The sequence below is a fragment of the Anolis carolinensis genome, chromosome 3 (genome assembly GCF_035594765.1).
Source record: "Anolis carolinensis isolate JA03-04 chromosome 3, rAnoCar3.1.pri, whole genome shotgun sequence".
NCBI lineage: Eukaryota > Metazoa > Chordata > Lepidosauria > Squamata > Dactyloidae > Anolis > Anolis carolinensis.
Genome location: NC_085843.1, coordinates 211700292 through 211726344, shown reverse-complemented (window position 1 = coordinate 211726344; position 26053 = coordinate 211700292). Strand labels below are relative to the sequence as shown.

The following is a 26053-nucleotide window of genomic DNA, read 5'->3' as shown; positions in this document are numbered from 1 at the left end:
TGAAAAATACCTAGGGCCGGCTCTGTGTAGGCAGTACATGTTGCTCTCCTTTTTACTTCATCATCTCATTGCAAGCCTGGTCAGGCTTTCAAAGAGAGCAACAGACCCAAGTGATATTCATGAATTAGTGATGATTAGAAGTTGGATCTCCAAAATTCCAGTCTAGTGCTCTAATTAGTGCAACACACTGGCTTGCAAACAATGACATACCTCCTTGCTCTCACCACCATTGATATGAATTTGCCCATTTATAATTGAATAAGACATTGGAATATTTCAAGATTTTTCATATCTTGGCTCGGTCATTAATCAGAAGGGAGACTGCAGTCAAGAAATCAAAAGAAGACTAGGGCTTGGAATGATAGCTATGAAGGAACTAGCAAAGAACATGAAATCTAAAATATATGATTGAATATTAAAGTTATTATTATCCATTCCATCATATTTCCCCATTTGTATGTATGACTGTAAAAGCTGTACAATGAAAAAAGCAGATAAGAAGCAAATCAATTCAATGAAATATAGTGCTGAAGAGTTATACAGATAATGTGGACTGCTAAAAAGACAAATAAATGCATTCTAGAACAAACCAACCCTAAACTCTCCCTAGAAGCCAGGATCATTAACCTAAGATTGTTGTACTTTAGACATATCATGAGAAGACATGACTCACTAGAAAAGATAATAATACTTGAAAATGCAAAAGGCACTAGGCAGTGAGAAATAAAGACCACATTTCAAATGCCACCACAATCCTGAATCTACAAGACCTAAGCTGAGCGGTTGATGGGAGGTCTTTAATTCATAGGGTCTCCATAAATCAAAGTCAACTTGAGAGCAGTTAGCAACACCACCACCTGTGGGTTTTTGTCTCTCAGAAACATTTGACAAAAAAAAAAAACCTAAGCTGACCTTTATATAGCCAGCCAATATACAAATGCCTTTGGCAGCGCACAAAACAAATCAAGCATCTCTAAAATAAATCTCCCAAAATTTGAGTGCCAATAATTTCTAAAAATGATGATGGCTGACAGTTCTTATGACTTTGTTTCTCATACAACGTGGCACACAAATGATCTCGAACAGTTCATGCTTCCTTGTCTCTCTCAAATCTACTTGCCTGTTGCCCTAGTCAACCTTGATGCAGAGAAAAGGAAGGTTCTCGAATAGTAGTAATAATCCCATCTAATATAAGTGTGGATGTTCTCATTAATTACTAATCCTTGTTCTGAATCCTGTTAATCTCTTTGAGTCAATGAAAGCGTGAGTCAATGAAGCTTCACAGGTCAATGATGTGCTCTTTTTAGCTGTTTTAAATAAAATACTTTTCAGTTTTAGTAGATATTGCTTGCACATATATTATGACATAATACATGAATGGCTACTTTGATCTCACTACAACAAAAAGCTGTGTTATCTATTTCAGTATAAAAAGTTAGAAGTAGAAGGAATCCTGTGCCACATTAGTTTAATCAATTTGCTTTGCTCTCTGCTTTTTATAATAAGAACTGTTTATATGTTCTTATTTTGCTTTTTGCAACTCATGCTCTTCTGTTCCATTCGTAAACCAAATAGGAGGATGTGTCTGTGTATGTGTATGGCCCGTAAAAAAGAAGCAGTGCTCAATTCCACGGCAAAAGGCAAAAATGAACAGATTTAAGGTCATAAGATCTTTCATCTAAACTTTTAAATATGTTTCTAAGTCTGTCTGAAGTGTAAGGATGTAACTGAACAATGACAGTCTGCATGTTGAGCTTCTCCAACCATCTGGGCATTTAAAACTTCTGCCCCATATTCCATTCATACTGGATTTGCCAGAATGATAAAAAGTCCTGCTTCAATAGTTCATAATGATTTATCCCCTTTGAAAAAGCTAAATCATTTTGAAAATCATGATGGCTTTTCTTTCCTGAAAGCAATTGTTTTGTCTCTTCATGCATGGAAGGCAGTTCCATAAAGGAAACAAACCAATAAACAACACAGGAATGTAATCACTGGAGTACTTCCTGTGTAATCCGGAAGGAAAGAACTGATTGAGCAGGAACGTCCCAGGTAACTCGACCTACCCACCTGACCATGCTCTTGGCAAGCTCCCTAATGCAGAGGAATGAAGCTAAGACAAATGGGCTGGCATATGAAGGGCAGAGCTTTGAAATATGATGTTACAAATAATGCCTGTACATTCTATGTTAACGAAGTATGTATGTATGACTAGTAATGAATATGATGACATGTTGTCAGAGAATGCATAATTATACCCATGCATTAAGGAGGGGAAATAATTTGAAGGAGATTTTTTGGCCATTTTTGTTTCTATGTGTTTTGAAAAACAGTGTGCAACCCCTGAAACTAAGCCTTTTTCCAGTCTTAAAAATTCTCCTTATTTTCTCTCTTAAAACTTCTTTCTTCCTCGCCCCCTTCCAAACTTTTAGATCATACAAGCTTGTACAAAGCCTCTATTAGCACTCCAGGAAGCCTCCTGAAACTAGAAGTACTAAAGAGGTATTTAAAAGATACAGAAATAAGGTGGAAGCAATTTCAAGGCACATATATGCTTTGCTTATCTTTGGCGCTTCCAGCTCCAGGAGGCTTCCTAGAGCACTAATAGTGATTTTATATGAGCTGCCAAGAGGCCTGTAAGGGAGGGGGTGGAGAAAGAGTTTTTGGGACAAGAATAAAGCTTAGTCTGTGACACTGAAAGGTTTAAGGTCCCTCAGACTGTGGAGGGAGGGGAGGCTATAGTTTGAAAAAAAATGCACAAATTCCTATGCATGTATCTTATATGTAGTGCAAAAAATATATTTAAAATGAAGAACAGTTTTAACCAACATAAATTTACCAGTATTGCAATGGGAAGTATGCTTTTGGCTGATAATATAGTCAAGTAATTATGGTTGTTGTTGTTGTGTGCCTTCAAGTTGTTTCAGACTTAGGGTGACCAAAAGCCTAAGGTTTTGAGCAGGGCCAGATAAATGACCTTGGAGGGACACATCAAGCCCGCAGGCCTTAGTTTCTTTTTAGATTATGCAGATGGTAAAAAATTAACCTCAAAATAGAAGGTGTTGCTAATGCATTGTTTTTGGGACTAAGTCATAAATATTAGGTAACATTAAATGAAAATGACACATGATTTATGAAAAAGCATTAGCATCAATACATTCTCATTTCTTGCTTAACATTCCAGGCTTTGGGTGAAGGAAGCTTAACTGCCCATTTCATTGGTCCTAACAATGTACATACTTGCACTTATCTCTTTATTCATATGGGATTGGATGAATGAGATAAAGATCATGTTACTGGGGTGAAAAATTCTTATCATATATGCAATAATTAACTGAATGGAATGGCACAGTTCAAAACTTGTACAATTCCATCTTGCAAGGTTCTTTAGGCTGTACTGTTACATATATAATTACAATTAATATTTCCTTTCATTCCCTTTTGGCCTCAAGCAATCCAGTTTAAATGTGACCATTTACCTATCTATAAATGACTGTTCTTGAAGACTACAATGCTCACTATATATCGGAGATGCCTAACATTATGTGAGGTGGCTACAGATTTTTTTATTGCATGGATCAGATGGAACTTTCATATCTTGGCTGCTCAGAGGAATATGGAAGATGAAGAAGGCCATAAAATTGGACAGGAACATCCAGGGAACCAGGCATGAAATGAGCCAAACTGATTCACAAGGAGGAAGCAATGTTGCATGATATAATAATATCTGAACATTTGCGAATTGGTGTTTGAAAGTTGACTAAAGGGAAACAGTCTCCAACAGTCACAGTTCAGATAGGAAAGCCACAGCTTTACTTTGCACTCCCTGTTTTAAGTACCCTGTTTCCCCGAAAATAAGACAGGGTCTTATATTAATTTTTGCTCCCAAAGATGCACTAGGTCTTATTTTCAGGGGATGTCTTATTTTTCCATGAAGAAGAGCTCACATTTATTGTTGAACAACAAAATGAACATTTATTATATACTGTAAAGTAGTTGTCATCACAAACCAGCATAACCAGACAAACTATGAATCCTATCAAGAATTTCTTGTTACTACCATTATTTACATGTACAACAATCTATGGTACCTCTTCCAATTTAGGTTTCACAAGGTTTCCACGCTGATTTCTCTCTATTCTAGTTTCAATGTAGTCATGAATGATGAATAATATAATATACTATAATAATAATATGATAATATAATAATAATATAATTATATACAATATATTAATGAGATAATATAATATAGGATATAATAATAACAGAAAATGATAATAATATGGTATTAATAGGATAATATAATAATGGGATATAATAACAGAATAGCATAATAATATAATAATAGAATAATATAATAGAATAATAGAATGGAATAGAATGATATAAAATATATTAATAGGATAATTTAAGATGGAATATTATAATAATAACAGAATATGCTAATAATAATAAAATAATATGATAATATAATAGAATAGTATAGAATATAATGATATAAAATATATTAATAGGGTAATATAAAATGGAATTTAATAATAACAGAATAATAATATAATAATATGAAAATATAATAGAATAATAATATAATGATATAATAATAATAATAGCAAAATATAATATAATGATTTAAAATATATTAATAGGATAATATAATAATGGAATATAATAATAGTAACAGAATATGATGATAATAATATGGCAATAGAATAATAGTATAAAATAATCAGTTTCATGGCATAGGATAGGAAGATGAGAGGAGAATCCCAATGCATCCTCTACCTTTAAGGAGCAAAAGCAGCAGGACGAAAGCCCTCTTCCTTCCCTCCCTCCCACCCTCCCTTGCCCTGGCTCCAGGAGCCAATCAGAAGCCTCTGGGAAGCAAGGGAGCATGGCCAGCATGGCCTTCTCTCCGAAGGAAGAAACGGCAGCGCAGTAGCAGCCACGGAAGGTTTTTCAAGCCTCGGCTGGGGGACAGGCAAGGCAAGGCAGGGAGGGAGGGAGGGAGGCACAGAAAGCAAGCACTTTCCCTCCCTCCCTTCCTCCCTCCCTCCGGTGTGTGTATGAGTGCTGGTTCTGCCCTGCAGCCATGCTTCCCAATGGAACTCTGCTGCAGCCTTAGTTGCTAGGTCTTACTTTCAGGGGAGGCCTTATATTTGGCAATCCCCCCAAACCCCTGCTAGGTCTTATTCTTTGGGGAGGTCTTATTTTCGGGGAAACACGGTAGTACTGTATTGCTCCTCCTCTGTCAGCCCAAAATAGTAGTCCTCCTCCTCCTAGCAATCAGCAGCAAACAGATTTCGGAGTTGCTCTAGGTGAGTAACTTGAGCTAAGCCCAATAGGGTGGAGTATATCATGGAGAGGAAATGATGACATGGAGTTTTTTAGATCTAATGCAAGAGGGGGAAAGTGTTATAGTAACTTGAAGGTTGTCCTTCTTTCAGTGATTACTGTGCCCTCAATTGCAAATTGCAAAAAAAAAAAAAAAAAAACACAGAGGGAAGTAGAGAGCCCTTGCTTGAAGGGATCCCCTTTACATTATCATGCTGCCAGAATTTTCCACTAGGCTCTCTCCCAACACATATTCCTTCCCTTTCATTGATGTCAGATTTCTCCTTTGTTTCCCTAAAATAGTCAATACTGCAGAAAAACACTCCTAATAGAATCATAGAATCGTAAAGTTGGAAGAGACCTTACGGGCCATCCAGTCCAACCACTGCAAGAAGCAGGAAAATCTCATTCAAAATCTGAAGACATTTTCTCCTTCACTTCTCCCTGTAAGTGAGAATGCAGATCTTATGCTGAACAATAAAAAGCTCAGTTGTGAAGGATAAGAGTAAAACAATTTATTTGTAACAAAAACTTATCCTCCCTCCTTATACAGCCTTGAAAACGTATCAGTTTGTTACATGGCACAACTTTCTTTTCCCATTCACTTCACAGATGGCATTCTGATTCTTCTTACAATTAAATGGATATCCATTGATACCAGTGTTTTCTTCCACTGTTAGCATTAATATTCTAATAAGTATTCTGTTCAAGGATCATAATCATTACACTTACCCAAACTGAATGGGAACACTCGCTCTAAGTGCCTGTACTGCAAAGAGATGATTTATCTCTACTGAACTGAATTGAATATGAAAGGGTGTATTCAAAATTTGGAGATGGTGATGCACATGTTAGCCAGAGATGTTAGTAAATGAACAGGCCTGATGATTGCAGGAAGCAGACTAGGCTTTAATTTAAATTGCTTAACAAGCCTCTACTTGCAAACCTTTCTACTAAAGTATATGCACTTATCCCTTATATATTAATGTATAAATAAACCCCATGTATAAGTCAAGGGCAGGTTTGTGGCCCAAATGTTGAAGATTAATTCTGCAGAGAGGAGACAGCATCAATGCCACCTCAGGGGCCTGTTGCTCTTATCATCCACCGCCATTTTCCCACCCAAGCATTCAAAAAGAACAGAAATTATTCCATGACAGCAAGTACGTCCCTGCCTTTTGCCACTCTAATTAGAGAAAGGGATTAGTTTTTTGAAAAATTATTAAAGTACACTACTTATATTGACCCATGAATAAATCAACCCAAGTTTTTTGGATTGATTTGTTTTTACTAAAATTTCTAGTCTTATGGACTATATACGATACATACCAAGTGTTGCTGAAAAACCAATGTGTATATAACCACTACTTTAAAAAGGGGCCAGAACTTACAGGCTCTTAATGCAAACATATTTAAGAATCATTTTTGAAAAGGCATCAACATTCTGACTTCTAGCAATAGAAATGTTAGCATGGGGCAGATGGTACTGTGCCAAATGTTCTAAACGTTTTGATTCTTTATTATTATTTCAAAGCTGTTTGATGAACAAAGCACGCTCTGACTTCACGCCGATGAAAACTGTTTATATGCACAAGACCTTCAATTATATGTCAAAAGATGCTGTCTCTTTTTGAACCAGATCTCAGGGACTACTGGGGGAACAGTATAACTGTTTTTATTTAATGTATAATTTATGTCAGTTTTCTCTTCTTGCAAGCTTTTCACATTGCATTAACAAAAAGCCAGTGGCTTTACATCACGAGGAAGGCCTTCCCTCTTTTCTCTCTCTTTTTGATGTTAGTAGAGAAGGCAAAAAGACACATTTTTGGCAATCACATCACAAAAATACCCACATTTTATTTGATATGAATCTGTGTTACCAAAAAGGTAACACACTCTAAAGGCAAATACAATCTCATCTATTTTGTCATCACAGGCTCTTCCTCCAAAATCTAGTCTTGGTTCATGATTCTGCAGTTGATTTTTGGGGAAAGGCAGTTTAGTTCCTCCCATTCCTGAACTATCAGCAGCCATTATATCTGACCAGAGCAGGTGAAGGAAGGAGAAAGCGGGACCCATTTTACTTGTTTGTTGGGATCAATCTCCAGTTGAGTCCTCTTTGCCCTCTTTTTCTCATTGGACAAAAAAACTGGTTATTGAATATGAAAATAGATGTAGGAAAACTTAATTATTGAGATTGTTTGTTCCTTCACACATTTTATTTTATAGTTTATATTATTTTAGAATACAAACCTACATGTAAGGTCTGTGCTCTTGCCATGGTTAACTTATTAAATTTCAATACCAACCTCTGCAAAAAAAAAAAATACTCCAATATTTTACATGACAGCACTTTAGTGTGGTTGAAAGGATATTATAGAATCAAGAAATGTAATTCAGGAAATTCTACATTTTCTCTCCACTTCTCTCCCCAAGTGGATAAGAAGTCACTTGGAGAAGGTGATTGGTGTGAGATGAAAGGTGTAAGATGAAAAACAGTCAAGTAGAAAAAAATTAAGCAGTTCTCGGCCCATCAGCAATTTCTCTTTTCTGACTCACAGTCTGTCCAAGCCTTTTTTTCTTTCCTTATTTAAAGGAAGGATTAAAATCACATAGCTCAACATACTGCAGAGTTGAAACTTCAATATATCCACATTCATTTGAAAACAATCTCTCCGAACTCTCAAATAAGAGACAGAAATCAAACAACAGCTAAACACAACACTTACTCTTCTTCCTCTGTACCGTGTACTGGCAAACTGTCTCTAGTTTAGCATCCTTTCTGTCAAGCTGGGAAAACCTGGACATGAACAGTTTATTAGAGATAGGATCTAATCAAATATTCCAGAAATCATGTGATTGCTGTAGGAAAGGATGACGGAAGTCCCAGGTATCCCAAAATGCCAAGCTTAATCCATCTGTATGGAGCTACTTACAGCCTTCTCAATTGTATGGACAGTGCTTGGTATTCCAAAGCAAACATGTGTACTCAGAAAAGCACTTTTGCCTCTTCCATTCACTTATAGCAGAGGGGCAGTGGCCTAGAAAGGAATCCGCTCTTTGCACATGAGTAAATGTTGGAAATTATGTTCAAAGGCATTGCTAGGAGATATACTGAAGAATCAAATCTTTGTTAATTCAGTAGAAATATTATCTGATTGATAAGTAGTCTTCCAATTATGGAATGAGAATATGGATTTTATGCTCTAAACTTTTTAAATCACAACTCATATGGCAGTTTAAAAATAACTGGTATTTTAAAACAAAATACTAAACCATTATACAAAGAGATGATGCTGACTCAGGGGCATATAAACATGCCATAAACAAAGATGTTGATCTGAAGTGGTGTATTCTGGATCAGCACCACTGCAGTCTGCACAGCCAGTATTTAATTGCTGTTGTTGTATGCCTTCTAGTCATTTGCAACTTACAGTGACCATGAGGCAAACCAATCACAGGGTTTGCTGGGCAAGATTTCTTCAGAAGGGATTTGTCTTCATCTGAGGCCGAGAGAGTGAGACTTCAAGGCTGAGGAACACACAAACCACCATACCATACTGACTTCTTTGTATTATAAGCCTTCTTTGTTATAAGCCTGCCATTATGCTAATAATAATAGTATTGATTTGAAATACTTGTAATAAAAACAGTATATTTTAAGTTATCAATAGGATCAAGATTAAAATGAATTTGTTCTGATAATTCATTTGCTAAATATGGCATAATAATAAAGGTAACTTTGGAGCAACAGCAGAGGAATAAAGATTATAAGCTGCAAAATGTGAAATATAGCGCATTGAACCTCATTAAGCAGAAGCAACACCCACACATCTGATTGCTGTTAACCCAGCGCAGGGTTAGCAGTATTGAAATGCTGTGCTGTCTCTTAATAATGACCTGTGTGAATAGTTTAATTAAGAATAATGATTGCAAAAAGATGATCATGTTTAGACAAAGGAGGCATGCAAATAAAGCAGAATATAACAGTCAGTTAATGCTTTGCATTGAGATTACAAAAGATGGTACTTTATTTGGTATTTAAACTATGCAAAGATTATGGTATCCTCACAGTGAAATGCAGGACCAAAAATTATTGCCTTATGACAGGAAGCATGGATATTTTTAATACTGCATGAAAGTTTATTTCAAGTACTTTAGAATACATATAATTAAAATATGTTGAGCCTTTGGAACACCGTAACAACAATGTTTCTGGCAGCAACTATTTAAACTTTCTAAGCTTTCTGTGGCAATGATAATTTTGTTCCCAGCCAAAGAACTGAACGTATTGCCATTTAAGTCCATCTTTCGCTTGGCTTTTTTGCTCTTTCAGTCTCAGTATGGCAGCTAAACTCAAATCTTGCAAGAGGTCATGAAGAATCAGTGTGATGCTTTCAAGCAGTCTCTATTGGACATTTACTTACATCACACTCTCTCACACACACAAAATCCCTCCCAACAGTTTCTTAGTAGGACAGGCTTGCTATGTAATCTCCAGGTATTGCTCAGGTTCATGAGATACTACTGCCCTTGAAAAAGACAGAGGAAGTTACAATCTATGGTTAACCAACTAAAAAGCCCTGAACTTTCAAACTGTTGGAATCAATCCCTATTTCTTTGATTGTGCTTTTGCTGCATGGTAGGGGGTTGGACTAGATGGTTCATGTGGTCTCTTCCAACTCTATGATTCTATGATTCTTCCATTTAAGCCAGGATGATGATATCATCAGGATAAATATTACTTCTCTTTGGAAAATAAATACTATAGGCTTCTAATGGTCATCATAATTATGAACCATGGTAGTGAGAGCTCAGCTTCTATGTCTGTGGCAGCTACTGCAGAACAACCCAACAGGAATATGCTAGGCATCATTTGAGTATCACCCTTGTGCTATTTTCTGGAAACTGAATAATCAGAAGAGGAAGAATATCTGTCAGGGGAAGAGTTGAAGGAGGATGGGTGGACAGCATGATGGGAAGATATTTGAGATCATGTTGGGGAATTATTTCAAAGCACCCCCAATATCATTAATTTGTTGCTGTTATTCCATGATTGTTCCTAAATATTTTTCCAATATATCTCACAACCTCTGAGGATACCTGCCGCAGATGTGGGCAAAACATCAGGAGAGATTGCTTCTGGAAAATGGCCATACAGCCTGGAAAATGCATAGAAAAACACTGGTTCAAGGGTATACTGTACAACTTAACAATGCAAGCCTGTATACCATATTTGTGTTACATATCCTAATGAGCAAAAAGGTGGTTTTATGAAAATGCCATTTTATTTACCCTTTAAAAATTCTTCTGCAGTCATTTTTAGCTTTATAAATGGTTTGTCATCTACCCAGCACTATATTACAATAAGTGTGGATCAATATAAGAGGGAATTTGCAAACAAAACAAAAATCAGGTGGGGGAAGCAAAAGAACACATTTGTTATTACCAATTCTAACCCATTAATATCAATAGGACTAAATTCTGACTTGGTCTGGTTCTATGTCAATATATTTACTTAATTGATTTTGCAATTATTCAGATGAGGTTGCAGAAATAATCTCATCTGCAGAAATATGAGTCTTAAAAATGCTTACAAAACCCAATGAATTCTGGGAAATGCTGGCAAGGTTATTTTTAGGCTGTCAAGACAACTTCCTGACATGCCGTATATCACAAATATCCTAGAGCTAAGACAATTTTTTAAAAGAACAATACTGAAACATTGTAAAGAACAACACATATAATAAACTGTTACTAAGTATTTTGCTTTTTGCATACAGTGTATTCTTTTGAATACACAACTACCCCCTAAAGCACTGACCACAGGAAAACAAATTAAACCATCAATAAAGGAAAGAAAAATCCAGGAGGCAGGAAGGAAATAAAAAGATTAGCAACAAATTCAGAAGAAGATTACTTCAGATAAAACTAGTTTACTAAATTTAAAAACGCCTTTTCTAGTGGTATACGCAGTGTTGTCATCTTTAATTAAATTAGCAACCATGGGAGAATATAGGTAGCAACATTTTAATGACTGGGGTTTTTATGGCCTTGATGTTGAGGCATTTACGGAGTCATGCAAGCATGGTTCCAAGTTGAAATGAACTGACACACTCTCTAGATCTACAGAAAAATAAATAGCCCCGAAGAGATGTAAGGTGAAGAATGGGTAGAAACTGAACTGACACTTGCTATGTCAGTTCAGAGACATTGCTGGGAGATGGAATCTAGCTTAAACAGCCAAGATTCAGTAAGATAAAAACATTTGAGAGAAGGCCCTGGAGGAGGAGATTCGTTAACAGTATTGTGAAAGAGAGAAAGGAGCACTTCCCATTTCCTGATACTTGACTAGAATGGCATGCACTGCCCCAGTAGTCTGAGAATGTCTTTAGGAAAGGGGATTCAACAGCATACTAGTATTTATTCATGCCATTGAAGGCTTCTACTTAAATGCAACTACTGCTAGCTTTACTGAAACAAGTGGTTACTTCCATAACTTAATAAATAACAATAATAATATTGTACTTTATTTCTATTTCTCTCTGTCTCCCCAAGGGGACTCAGAGTGGATTACAGGTACATATATGGCAAACATTCAGTGACGTTATACAATTGACAAAGACAGACAATACTTAAACAGGGGCAAGGCTTCCCTCTTTTCATCTCCAACATCTGGCTGTGCTCGACTTGGCTATGTGCGGCTGGTGGGGACGAGAGACAGGGCCTTCTCAGTGGTGGCTCCTCGGCTGTGGAACTCCCTCCCCAGTGATATCCGGCAGGCCCCATCCCTTCTGAGTTTTAGGGAAAAGGTGAAGACCTGGCTTTGTGAGCAAGCCTTTAATGAATGAACTATGTTGGCTTTGACTCGATCTGGATTAAGGTTTACGTGCAAGGTTTTTGTGGACGAATGGTTTAAGTATTTTTTTGTACTGTTTTAAATGTATTTATTGTATTATGGTAAATTGATTGTTTTAATTGCTTATGTTTTATCTTTTGTACTGTATACCGGCATCGAATTTTGCCAGATTATGAGCTGCCCTGAGTCCCTTTGGGTAAGAAGGGCGGCATAGAAATGATGAAAATAAGTAAATAAATAAATGGGGAGGTGCTCTTGTTTCATTTTCCATGCCAAGGAGCCTATCATCCACGGACACTTTTCCTGGACAGATTTTTGTCAGCATGTTTTTCAGGGCACCTTTTACCTCCATGCCAAAGCGGTACCTATTTATCTACTTATTGTTGTTTTCAAACTGCTAGATGAGCAGAAGTTTGACTGACGGTGGGAGCTCACCCCAACCCGGGCTTCAACTTCCAACCTTCCGGTCGACAGGATCTTCTATATCTGGTGGTTTAACCCACTGTGCTAGCCTGGCTCTTCTTTGTAACCAAATGTCACACACCTTTTCCATTATCTGAATGTAAATGCCTGTCAGTTACTGTCACAGTCTAATTTCTTCAACAGTTACAAATCTGTGTCTGTGGTTTTATGCAAAAAAAGCTGGTTAAAGATGTATTTCAACTTCCTGACAAGACTTCACAGAACACTCAGGATTTCCTCCTTACAATTTTTGCAGAGACTCCATATAGGGTAGTTTCCAACATACAGTTAATATATTGGAATTATTGCACTAAGGAGACATAGTTTTGGACATCATAAACTTCTTAGCATTCAGAGCTTAGAATGTCTGTAAACTATGCCTTTGGGTTTTGTAACCTCCACAGCAGCAATCAGAGCTTACATATGCTGCAAACTGCATACAGATTTCTAAAACTGTTTGAGGACAATTCATGAGGGGCTACAAAAAAGTAAAAGTTAATCTGTGTTTTGGGAGGTTTTTTTTCTCTCCACTACAGCTGCATAGCAGAAAATAATTGTTTAAAAATAATAATCTCAGATTTGATTCTGATACATCTGTACAGAAGATCTAGCTGCAAAGGATGTTAAACTGATAAAGGAACTCCTTGGACAATTGCTAGCTGCTGCCTCAAGACACAACATTTCAGAGTGCAACATGTAATTTATTTAGTTATTTTACTAATTTATATAACACCTTCCTCCTAGAATAGGACATGTGTCATTAATTAGCTATGCCAACAAAGCCCTTTATATGCTTTATGAGTATGCCCAGAGAAAGAGAGCAGATGACAGAAAATTGAATGAAAGAAAAAAAAAGCAGAGAGCTTACACAAAAAAATTGAGTAGTACAAGATCTCCATATTATTTATCTAAATTTTAACCTAGATTCTAACTCAGGCATGGGCAAACTTCCGCCCTCCAGGTGTTTTGAACTCCAACCCCCACAGTTCCTAACAGCCAGTAGGCTGTTTGTAATTTTGAGAATTGGAGTCCAAAACACATGGAAGGCTGAAGTTTACCTATTCCTGTTCTAACCTGTTTAGACCATTAACTGGCCTAGATTTCAAGCTTTCCTTTTGAAAATTAAACTAGAATATTTTCTAGGGGGAAAAACATTCTCTGAAGAAAACCACACCTTCTTTGTTCCTGCAATTCCTGTGGCTTCTACTCATATTACTCTGCAATTTTTCCTATTAGATGATAATTTATTACTTGCAGGCATAGGTAAAGGTTTCCCCTGACGTTAAGTCCAGTTATGTCTGACTCTGGGGGTTGGTGCTCATCTCCATTTCTAAGCCGAAGAGCTGGCGTTGTCCGTAGACACCTCTAAGGTCATGTGGCCGGCATGACTGCATGGAGTGCCGTTACCTTCCTGCCGGAGCGGTACCTATTGATCTACTCACATTGGCATGTTTTCGAACTGCTAGGTTGGCAGAAACTGGAGCTAACAGCGGGCGCTCACTCCGCCCCCGGGATTTGAACCTGGGACCTTTTGGTCTGCAAGTTCAGCAGCTCAGTGCTTTAACACACTTCGCCACCGGGGCTCCATAAATATATATATACTTTCTGCCACTCATTTAACAAAAACTGATATTTGAATGAAGGAAAAGAAGAAAGGCTCATAAAATTAGTAGATTATGCTAGACTTGAAGATATAAGTAATATATCAGAAGACAGAAACAGAATTCATGGTAAACTTAATACATGCAGGACCAAGACCAAAGTAAAACAGGGATAAATGTAAGATTTTATACTTAGGCAGGAAAAACCAGATGTATAAATGTAGGATGGGCGACTTTGGCTTTACAGCAGAACATGTGAAAATGATCTGGGGATCTTAGTAGACTACAAGCTAAATCTGAACCAACATAAATGTTATAAAAAAGTAAATGCAAATCCAGGCTGCATTGTCAGAAGTAGAGTGTCTAGATGAAACAATATAATGTTACAGTCTATTCTGCTTGGGTCAGATCTTGCCTGAAGTGGTGTGTGCACTTCTGGGTATCACATTTTACAGAGTATCAACAAGTTGAAACATGTCCCAAGAAGGACAAGCAAAACTCGAAAAGGTCTCAAAACCCAATGATTGAGGAAGTGGGGAATGTTTAGCCTGGAAAAAAGAATGAAAGGTTATCTGATAGCAATCTTCAAAATATATGAAGGGTTGTCACATGGAAGAAAGAACAAGACTGTTGTCTGTTGTTCCAATGGATGGGACCTGAACTATTAGATTCAAATAGAAGACGTCTATTTATACCCATATCCTAGCTCTGAAATTTCTCTTTGGGGACTATAGAAAATGCCAAGGTTATGTACTGAAAATTAAAAAGCATCAACATGCCAAGAAAAAATAGTGAGCACTTACTGGAAGGGATTGGTGTGAAGGCATGGGAGTTCCTAGATACATTTTTTAGATGGTGCATGTCTGCTAACTGCATAACAGATGGAATCAGTAGACGCTCACAGTTCAGTATTTAAGTACCTATATAATAAATATATAATAACTCTGAACTCCCACCACTCCCTTTCAATGTCCATGTCAAAAGAGTTAATTCACCCCATTCAAAATCATCCTGTTTGCCACCGCAGTTCCTGACTACTGTGACAGAAACTAAGCAGCAATATAGACCAAGTCCTTCAGTTTTCCTACTCACTGGGAAAACTACCCAATCAGAGTTATTTATGTATTTTAAAATAACAATCTATGTAATGTGGACACTAAAATTGACCTCATTGGTTCAAAGTGCATAAATCTGACTGAATTCTGCCCAGCATAGAACAGCAATTTCCCAAACTGTTCAAACCCCACTGCATTTTGAAAAATAATTTCATAACTAAATTAGATAGAAGTCCCTGTTAATAAATTCTATAGTAATAAAATGTCAGTATATTAAAATCCTGGAAAGAGATGATTTATGAACTTCATTGCTTTTGAATGTGAAAGGATGCCACACATTTATGTCAAGAGTTCCCAGTCCAGTCTTTACTAATGTAACGTGAACGGGGAAGAAACTTCAAGCTTATCCTCCATACACATACTGTATCCTCTATGAAAATGCTTCCTCCCTGGAGAAAGAATTGAGCATCCCACAAAACAGTTTTTTTCTCTAAATGCTTCTAGAACAACAATATTTATATTTTAAGGAATTTCATCTGGTTTTTTTTTACAATATGTAGCTCTGAGCTTATAAATTATGACTGCTTCCAGACCAAGCAATAACTTAAAATGGTTATTGCATACTACATAGTATGGGAACTGACTTAGTTCAATGACCTGTCTAAGTCAGCAATTCATATTGTACTGCATTGTTGTTGTCAAAATAATGCATATTTCAAAAGTCGTGGGGGACGCAAAGCTTCTCTTGCACAATCTAAGCCTTAAAAGGAGAGAAAGCAAACTGTTATATGACGGTAGATAAAAAAATAGTTTAAAATTCAAAAGCAGCATAAGGGCTTTGGAATAAAATTACATTTCAAAGCATTATTTGAAGCTTTGAGGTTTCTTTTACTTATTACAAAAACAGGAAATAAAATACATGGAATGAAAATTAATCATTTTAAAGTCCCATTTATCTCAATGGATAAGTTAATCATGTACTTAAACTTTTCTCTGAAATTGCTAACTAAAAATACTAACTTTTAGTGGGATTGTGCACCTAATTTCTGGGAGGAAACTTCAAGGAAGACAACTACTGAACATGGTAACATTAATTCATCAGTTGTTTTCCAACCAATTTTCCCTACATCTAAAGAGCAAAATAAGGGATATTAGAACATGCTATGACCACATTCAAAACATAACCCAGAGATTTATAACATCTGTTATTTGATTGTACCCTGCATGACCCTTAAATCTGAAGAGACCCCATCCATTTCTCCCGCAGCCAGAAAAAATACTGTTCCTTAGCTTCCAAGATCACTATTTTTCTCAGTGGTAGATAACAAGATTCTCAGTAAAGACTTCTATAGAATGGAAGAGATTTTCATCTCTACACAGATATCAAGCAGTCAGTCAACAAATAAATGGTTTTTTGATCAGAAAATGTAGAAACCTGCCACATTTGGTTACCAATTAAATCAACATTACATGCAAATGTCTGCCAACATTCTAAACATTCAAAACCTTCTACCAACTATCAAATCTTTTACCAAATTAGTATCACTAAATGATAAATCAAATGTATAGAAATACAATATGAGGAACTGTGTGCTTTTTAATTTTGAAAATATGGACAAAAAAATAGCCAGTTCCCATGAAGGTCCTCAGAAATTATATTAGTCTCATACATTAGATTCTTTCACAGGATGCAGATCAATTGCTAAGTTTTCTAGAACCCTTGAGTCAAACACTTTTCAGTTACTTCCTTTAGAATATCTAACCTTGTTCAGGTAACATGAAATAATGTCTCACAGGTGTAGAAAACACTGAGGACAAAAGGAAAAGTCTGCATTCAAACTTCGACCCCATTTGTACTGACCATCCAGTTTGATGTGGGGTCAGATCAGCCCAAGGCAGCCACAAAACGCACACAGGTTGATTTGGATTAACCTGGGGAAAGCCGCTTAATACAGCTGTAAAATAACTCAGATTAAAGTCCAAGTCCCAAAGCAGAATTCAGGCTTTTTTCCGAGGGTGGTTCCAGACAGGGGTAAAGTCCGCTTCAACCTGGGTTTTAAAAACCCCAGATTGAGGTGGACTGCAGTCCGCACACCACCCCAAAAACCCATGCTTTCCGAAGGTACTGTCTACATGTCCTCCTGGTACCTACTGGGAGAAAAGGGAGACAGCCTCCACCTCCTCCCAAAACCCCTTAAAATGGGGGGAAACAGTAATAATAACTTACTGGCCTCCATTAGGCCTCACAGCACAGTCCTCAGGATGTACACAGCCCCCACCTCCTCCCAAAACTCCTTAAAAACGGGGGGGGGGGGGGGACGGTAAAAATAACTTACTGGCCTCCATTAGGCCTCATAACACAGTCCCTGGGATGTACCATTACGCACGAAAAATCAAGGCGGAAAATTGCTCCTGCCTCCCCCTTGGTTTTTTGTGCATAATGGTACATCCCAGGGACTGTGCTGTGAGGGCTAATGGAGGCTGGTAAGTTATTTTTTACTTTTCCCCCCCATTTTTTAGGGGTTTTGGGAGACGGTGGGGGCAATCTCACACCTTCTGGGCTCCAGGAGTCCAGAAGGTATGGGATGGGTGTTTGGACAGGCTGCAAGAAAGTTCCAGGAGTTCCCGTGGGCCTGTCCACACAGGGCCATAGCCCATTAGACTCCGGCCTTTTAGAAAGGCACATGTCTAAAGGACTATAAAATTAATTCACTGCAAACCAGGGTTTTCCTGGTTTGTGGCAAATGAATTCATTTTTCTGTAGTATGTCATCTGGACGGCCCACTTTAAAGTGCGGCAACTCCCACTTTAAAGGGGCTGTCTGGATATACCCTGAGTTATAGCAATCCAGACATTCACAGCCAGTTCCCAACAACCAATCTGTACTTCCTGGGCTCAGGCTTTCTCTCCTTCTCCCATCCTCCCATCACATGTTGGATTACATGGAAAGAGGTTGACTGAGACACAAGTAGAAGATAGACTGTGGTGTCACTGCTATAGTCAGCAGCAACATGGGGGGGGGGGGGGGGGGCTCAGAGTGTCCCTGTTGGTTCACAGTGCAGAGTGAAATCAACGTTTTGCATGCCCGTTCCAGCCCACATTAGATATAATCAAATCAACAGGATATAAAAGAGAGTCATGACTAACTTGTTTCATTGATTTATCTCAATCCGCTTGAAACATGGCTAAATCTTTATCCAAATCATAAGAACAGGTCACAATTAGATAATCTTCATGGTACATGAAGATAGCAAGGTACTTTGATTATCTTAGTAATAAAATACTGTATTAAATAAATATTTTCACTTTTCTTACTGTTTAAAGTATTGATTGCAGCATTATTGAAAAGAACACTACAGATGCAGAAATTATGGCATTATCTGAATGCAGATTTTCACATTCTTGTATTTAAACAGCATAAATCAACAGCTCGGCTTTTTATGTCTTAATATTACAGTGGGATATTCTGGTTTGAAACATACACAGTGTGGCAAACCCTAAAGATGGCAACATGATCTTGAATGCAAGAAAATGCTTTAAAAGGGGGTATGATTAAAGTCTGAAGATTATTTGTGAGCTCAGATTGCAACAACAGCATTGCTTCCTTGGGAATAGCCTCTAAGTCTGAAAACATCATGGAAAGACTATTAAAAATACAGATGTAGACATACTGCACAGTAAAATTACAAAAGCAGTTCGGGAATGTTTTTGACCTTCCCTGATCTTCACATGTACAAAATGAATAACAGTCCCTTAAATTATAACACAGCAAGCAACCTGCATGTCAAGCCTATATTGACAGAGCTCTGCAAAGAGACTGAACTGCCCAATTGGTATTTCCTCTGATTTTGTATCCAATCTTCATATAAGGGTGAACTTATTATTTGCATGGTGAATATGCACAATGAATATGACCTACATGGCATTATAAGCAAGAGAACACTGCTTTCCCACTTAATGATTTAAGCTAGATCAGTGGAGTCCCCATATGTTTTTTGGCCTACAACTCCCAGAAATCCCAGCCAGTTTACCAGCTGTTAGGACTTCTGGGAGTTGGAGTCCAAAAACATCTGGGGACCCCAGGTTGAGAACCACTGAGCTAGATTATTCTAAGTAAGAATATTGTAAACCATTAAAAGAGAAGACACATTGTTTACCCAATGGGAACAGACACTAATTGAATTCTATTATTAACATACAAAATGTGAAACAAACATTACTTACATCTTCAACAAATATATGTAGAACATGATATATAAGCTGGATGTGTGTTTATCACTTTTATATATATATCACTTTCAAAGTACACAATTGCAGAACATACCTTCCATGACATAGACCAGTGAACCCACGTCTCCCTCCTTAATGATGCAACTGTCCTTGCCATATTCCACCGGATACATACAATCCACAATCTCCTGGATTTGAGACAGTTCTAGATTCTTCATGAAGTCATTGTCAAGGATAGCTTCCTTTATTAAATCCTTTGACCTATGGTGAAAAAGAAAGGATGTATCTGTATCTGAACCAACATTCTCATCAACAGCATATGTGAAATCCACAGTGTTACTCATGTACATCAAGAAAAAACATTTCTGCTGTTTTCACAAAACCTAAATCCTAATCATGCAGATTTGAAGTGCAAAAAGACTAAGGTACTGAATATAACATATATTGAGAATTTCTAAGGATAGCCATTCATATGTATGAACCATGAGAATCACTGGTTTATATGTTTAGCCACACACATTGCACTAAAAGTGAGGCCCAAATACAACTATTAGTCTCCATCAGAGTAGACCCCTTCAATGAAAGGGATTTGTATTCAATTGGTTTTGGGATTAGCAAATGAATGTAGTTCAGACTTGTTTAATGAGATGGAGGTTCATATTCAATATAAAAAATTACAGTATTTTTTAGTAATACAGTAGAGTCTCACTTATCCAAGCTAAACGAGCCGGCAGAAGCTTGGATAAGCGAATATCTTGGATAATAAGGAGGGATTACAGAAAAGCCTATTAAACATCAAATTAGGTTATGATTTTACAAATTAAGCACCAAAACATCATGTCTTACAACAAATTTGACAGAAATGCTATGTTGTAATTACTGTATTTACTAATTTAGCACCAAAATATTACGATATATTGAAAACATTGACTACAAAAATGGCTTGGATAATCCAGAAGCTTGGATAAGCAAGGCTTGGATAAGTGAGACTCTATTGTAATTATGAATCTGTTAGTAAAATTATTGTAATCCAGAATTCTATACATAACATTACATGAATTCTATAGATAACATTACATTATGTAAATCTATAATTATGGAAACCCACCAAAACTGATCAGAATTGCCCTCAACTAGACTACAACAACCTTCCAGGCACCTTTCAGGTGTGAGTGCAAATCTCATAAACCCAACAATCTTGAGACTGCTAGTTTGACAAAGACTGTTGTACAATACTATAGCAGTAAAAATCTTAACCTTTCATCACAAGCCATTCCCTCAGCATGTTATAAAAAACATATACAAATATTTACAGTGCAAAGTTCTGAGGATTTCAGATTTTAATGATTATTTTAACATTAGTAACTACATATATTTTGGTAATTGTTGTGGGCTCCCAATATCAGCTTGAGTTTGGTTTCATGGATACTAAAATCAGTGTATGCTCAAGTCCCATAATGTTCAATGGTAGCATCTCTTATATAATGTGACAAACAATTGAGTGCTGGAGAAAGACTAAGGATCTGTAGTATGGCAGGAGGATAGTAGGGCACACCTGCACATCTTCATAATTGATTTTGGTTTTCTGAATATTTTTGAGTCATGGTTGATTCAATCCATGGATGCAAACTGCATGATCAGCAGGGCCAACTGTATATTTAAAACATAGTTTAAAGGATCAGGATTCTTCACACATACACTTGTAACTGTTCTGTATTTTTTACATAACCTTTTCAAGGTCCTTGTAGTTCAGTACTTATACAATGCTGATAAGAACATTTCTTTTGTTTTCCATCTTATAAACTTTTTTAAAAAGCATAAACACAACACTTGAAGGATTATCTTCTACTCTGAGTCACTCAGCCACAAATGTTAACAGTGCTGTACTCATCATCATTTACATATTCAATTTCCCTGCAGAATGTCTATCAAATCTATCTTTATCCAGCTGACAATACAACGAACATAAAAATTACAAACAATAATTGTTTAAAAGCTACTTAAGGGATTTGGTGCAGACAAACATCTGAAAAATGTAAATATGAACAAACCTGAGTTTCAGTAATATACATGTTAAATAGCAGCATTTTAAAGGAAAATATCACCACATATAGTATGGCCCCCATATCAGTGGAACCAATATACACAGTTTCACGTATTAACTTGGGGCCTCTTGTACAAGCGATACCCTCTTCTCGGTATCTCTGTTGTTTGTCCCTTTGAAAATAATAGGGTTTACTATTATCCACGGTTTCACGTACCCATGTAAAGTTCAGGAACATACCCCCTGAGGACAAGTGGGTTGTAATTTATCCATTTCTATTTGTATAATAGTTTTTATTTATTTTTAACCAAAATAAAAAATTGCCTTTAAACTAGGCATGGGCAAACTTCAGCCCTCCAAGTGGTTTGGACTTCAACTCCCACAGCTGGCTGTTAGGAATTGTGGGAGTCAAAGTTCAAAACACCTGGAGGGCTAAACTTTGCCAATACCTGCTCTAAATTATTGTTTATATATCACATAAATATGCATATCAAGAACTAAAAGTAGTTTAAAACACTAAAAGAAGTAAAACAGACAACATATTTGCGACTGATACTTCCTATATTACGTGTAAAACAGACGCGTATGTTGGTTACTAAAATCCTTATGCAACCGGGGGGAAATAACCTGTTTTAGTGCTCTGAAAATGGTTGTAAAACCAGGAAGCAGAAAAACCACTTCTCACTACTTATTTTTTTACAGCCATACTTAAAAAAAACCTTGAATACCACCCTACATAACACCTCTGTGGCCATTTTGCTTCTGCCACTGACAGTCACTTTTCTGCACATCCTAACGCAACAGTTCAGTGCCACTTCTGTCTAGGAGTCCCTAAACGTCCACCCATTTACGTCATGGCCACCTCATCCCTCTTCCATTGAAAAACATTTACAACAATAGGATAGTAAGTAACTATTATTAGCACTGGTAGAGAGTATGAGAACATATTTAGCGTGATGGCAGCAATCAAACAAAAAGCTCTAAAATTTTAAGTATTTGGAGACAATGTACAATCTTCCTATTTTAACAATCCACAAATACATGTGCAAATCTGTACAGAAAGCACTTTACAATACTGACAAAGAGCAAAAGGAAAAATGGGTGACATATCAAATGTGTTGCTGTTTGAAAGAAGCATGTGTAGGTTTCAAAGAAATGAAATGTTGGTGTTATAAGGGTACAAGTTTAGGCAGCTGCAAAGGTATAAAATAGATATATGTAAACCAATCAGAAGGCAGGAAACATTTTTTAATTGTGTGCATATGTGTATATGTGTTTTTGTGGTTGTTTTCTTTTTTGTTTTATTATTTGAGTTGTGTTTTATTTGTATTAATATTGATGTATCAGTATCAATAAACATGACTAAAAACAAATATAGATGAAACTAAATGTTATGTATGGTCTCACTGAGAAATAAGTCCCAATAAACTTAATAGGAGAGTATACACTCCAAGTGAGCAAGCTCAGAACTGTATATGAAAAAATTATGCTATTAGTTTTTCTTCATTAATAGTTCATACTTAACCTCATTCCTACAGTGAAGCTGGTAGCTTAGTTCATCAGTATCAATAAAGAAAGCAGGTCCTTCAGCTTCAAGCTTCACTGCCTCAAGCAGTCCCTGTTGTGAATTGTTTGTCTGCTTACACACAAAAATATAAATCAATTGCTACACCTATTTTAACCACCTAACTAAATCGTATCCCTTAAAAATTTAATACCAGACACAACAGGTAACATTTACCCTATTCTGATAGAGTATACACGCCATTATAATACTATGCTTGGAGCAGCACACAGAATCAAATACATGCAATTGTTCCATAGGCTTCTAAATGAGCCTTGATCTCGGTTCACAATCAGCTTTCCTAGTTTCAAGCACCAGTCAAGTGCAGGAGTTTAAATGGCTTGCAGAATTATATTTAATGCTTTCCAATCTCCACTAAGAAATGGAATATTCTTTGAAATAGAATACAAAAACATTGTAAGACCAATTTTATTTGGGTATTTTTCCTATATAAAAACAAAATGTCAACCTAGAGCCAAAAACTGATACCAAAAAGCTGAAACCATGTGTTTTTAATGTAATTTTTATACATGTTTGATCAGAAGTACATCTCAGGTAACTGCACAGAACTGGAACTCCAGATTTGTATCTTCCACAATGCTTAGATTTGTCTTTTTCTCTTCCATTCTTAAGGTCAACATTACACCATTTTACCCTATTACATTTGGGCCCCATCTGCACTGACCATTTAATGCAGTCTAAAGATAGCTTCAAAATGTGGCGCCCAGACAACAAACTCCTACAAAAGTGTGCAAAAGAAAGACCTTAACATGCATCAGTGCTCTATGGTTGTGTAATCCCCATCTGGGCCTCAAACTTATTAAAGGGTTTCCGGTGTAATCATAGGAATTGGTACAGAGAAACTACTTTCTTCAATACCAGTTTGAACTGCATTAAATAGTCAGTGTAGATATCCCCATAAAGAGAAAATTTCCCACCCCATCTTCTTTATCTACTGCTTGTGATCAAACACTTTATCCTTTGTGGCTTTCATTCTCCCACACATACAGGGTAGCATAAGGAAACTGACTTGTATTCTTTTTCAGAGTTCATGGAGCCTGTAAAAGACTCATTGAATTTGTTATTAAAATATTGAGAAACATAATTTTGAGGTGATTAAAATGATATTACCAGCCTGGTTCATACTGCTGGGTGTAAGCAGGCAAGTTGTTCACAACATGAGCTGCTTGAGGCAACAGCTTGAGGGAGGATATGCTTTCCTAATTGGTACAGCTAATTCTACCTGTGTCTCAGTTTGGTAAGGAAATAATGTTGATCCAATTTGTGCCTATTTACCATTAGGTTCTAGGCTATTTCTGAGGATTTTAAGAGAAAAAATTTCATTGTTATAAAAGAGGAAACATTTTAATGTTTTATTATTAATTAAATGGTCCAGTGGTGGCTCTATACTTTTTTCCTATTGTGTTTACTAGATCTAGCTGTTTGGAGAACAGCACCAGCTATATGGGTTGAAATACCAACTACAGTGCAATGTAAAAAGAAGACTGAATATTCTGTACAATTAACCAGGAAAGGACAGCATGTAATGAGGTATGATGACTTCCAGGACATATTTTTCATTTTCAAGCTTTCTCTCAAGTCCCAAAAAGAAGAAATAAAAAAAACACTTTATGACAGAAAGCCTTTAGATCACATTACAAATAGTCAAATATGATGCAGAAAGGTTTATAAATGTGTAGACTGATTCACACATCTGTGTTTCCAATCTAAACACTGATCTGAGAAGTGAAACTAAGGCATGTGTGTCAAATGCAAACCCTATGGGCCGAATGCGGCCCACCATGTCATTTTATGTGGCCCTCCAGTGTCTCCTGCCCGAGTGAATTTCCATGTCTTTCATACCCCCATTACTTAAGGAGGGCTGGATGAAGGATCTGTCACTAGACAGCAGGCAGGTTGACTGATGCATGGGTTACAGTGAGCAGGGAAGCAAGTCAACCATGGGATTGGGACCCATGCTGTGAGCCAAACCTATTCAGCTGTAACTAATAAAGTTGCCTTTTTCATTTCAATGTCTGTACAGCTACTTGCTAAAGCAAACCCACAGTTGCTTTAGTTGCCAATGTCACTCTACCACAGACACAGAATATGACCAGACACAAAGAGTTTCACAAGGAAAATACTTCTGCATTTTGTGGGAAACTACTTACACTTGAGTTGAATTTCACAATCAATCTATAGAATACAACGTATTTATGAATTTCAGACTGCCAGAAAACAAATATCAAAATTTGCATTTCAAGAGGGTTAACAGCTCTTTTAGAACACCTGGTACATTCCGAGTATTTGCAATGGAAACAGAAAATCTTGTTAGCACAAGAGATAGCTTCTTGGAAAAAAGAACACAGAAAGTTTTATACCAATAGCTGTCTTCCCTAAACAGGAAAGTTAGAAAGTAATTTGTACAGAATTCTACGGTATTACTCCTGGATGAGAAGGCAAAGGGGTGAGAATTACAAGACCCTTCAGGATTCCAGCACCTTGTATTATTTGCCATCAAAGCTAGTAGTTGAGGCTATGAGACCTACATTCAAACAATATCGGAAGGCTTGCCTGATTCCCACCTCTGGTATAGCACACAATGTATACACTATCAAATTACGTGAATCTATACAAATGCTTTATAAAATTAGTAGAATTATATTGATTCTGCTCAGGAACCTACAGGAGCAAAATCTACTAAAAACTAGTATTTTTCTCTAAGTTTCCACATCAAAATCACAATACCAATTTGCTATAGGCTTCAATAACCAACCAAACCTCTTAAAACAAGCCCACATTTTAATCACATTTTGTATAACACAAAGTGTTTATAATAACAAACAAAACAAAAAAATCACTATTTCTATAACTTCATTTCGTATAATGTAAATGTAAATATTCCA

At 36.7% G+C, this 26053-nt stretch overlaps 1 protein-coding gene and 1 pseudogene across 3 annotated transcripts in view; both read right to left on the bottom strand.

The window, feature by feature from the left end:
• LOC107983209 (speedy protein 1-B-like) overlaps window positions 1-17689 on the bottom strand; it is a 104562-nt pseudogene extending 86873 nt beyond the window's left edge.
• prkg1 (protein kinase cGMP-dependent 1) overlaps window positions 1-26053 on the bottom strand; it is a 904903-nt gene that overhangs the window by 681025 nt on the left and 197825 nt on the right. For all 3 annotated transcript variants that reach the window (XM_062976200.1, XM_062976201.1, XM_062976198.1), the window contains exon 2: window positions 19634-19800. In XM_062976200.1, coding sequence (XP_062832270.1) covers window positions 19634-19800 — 167 coding nt within the window. The remainder of the gene's footprint in view (window positions 1-19633; window positions 19801-26053) is intronic.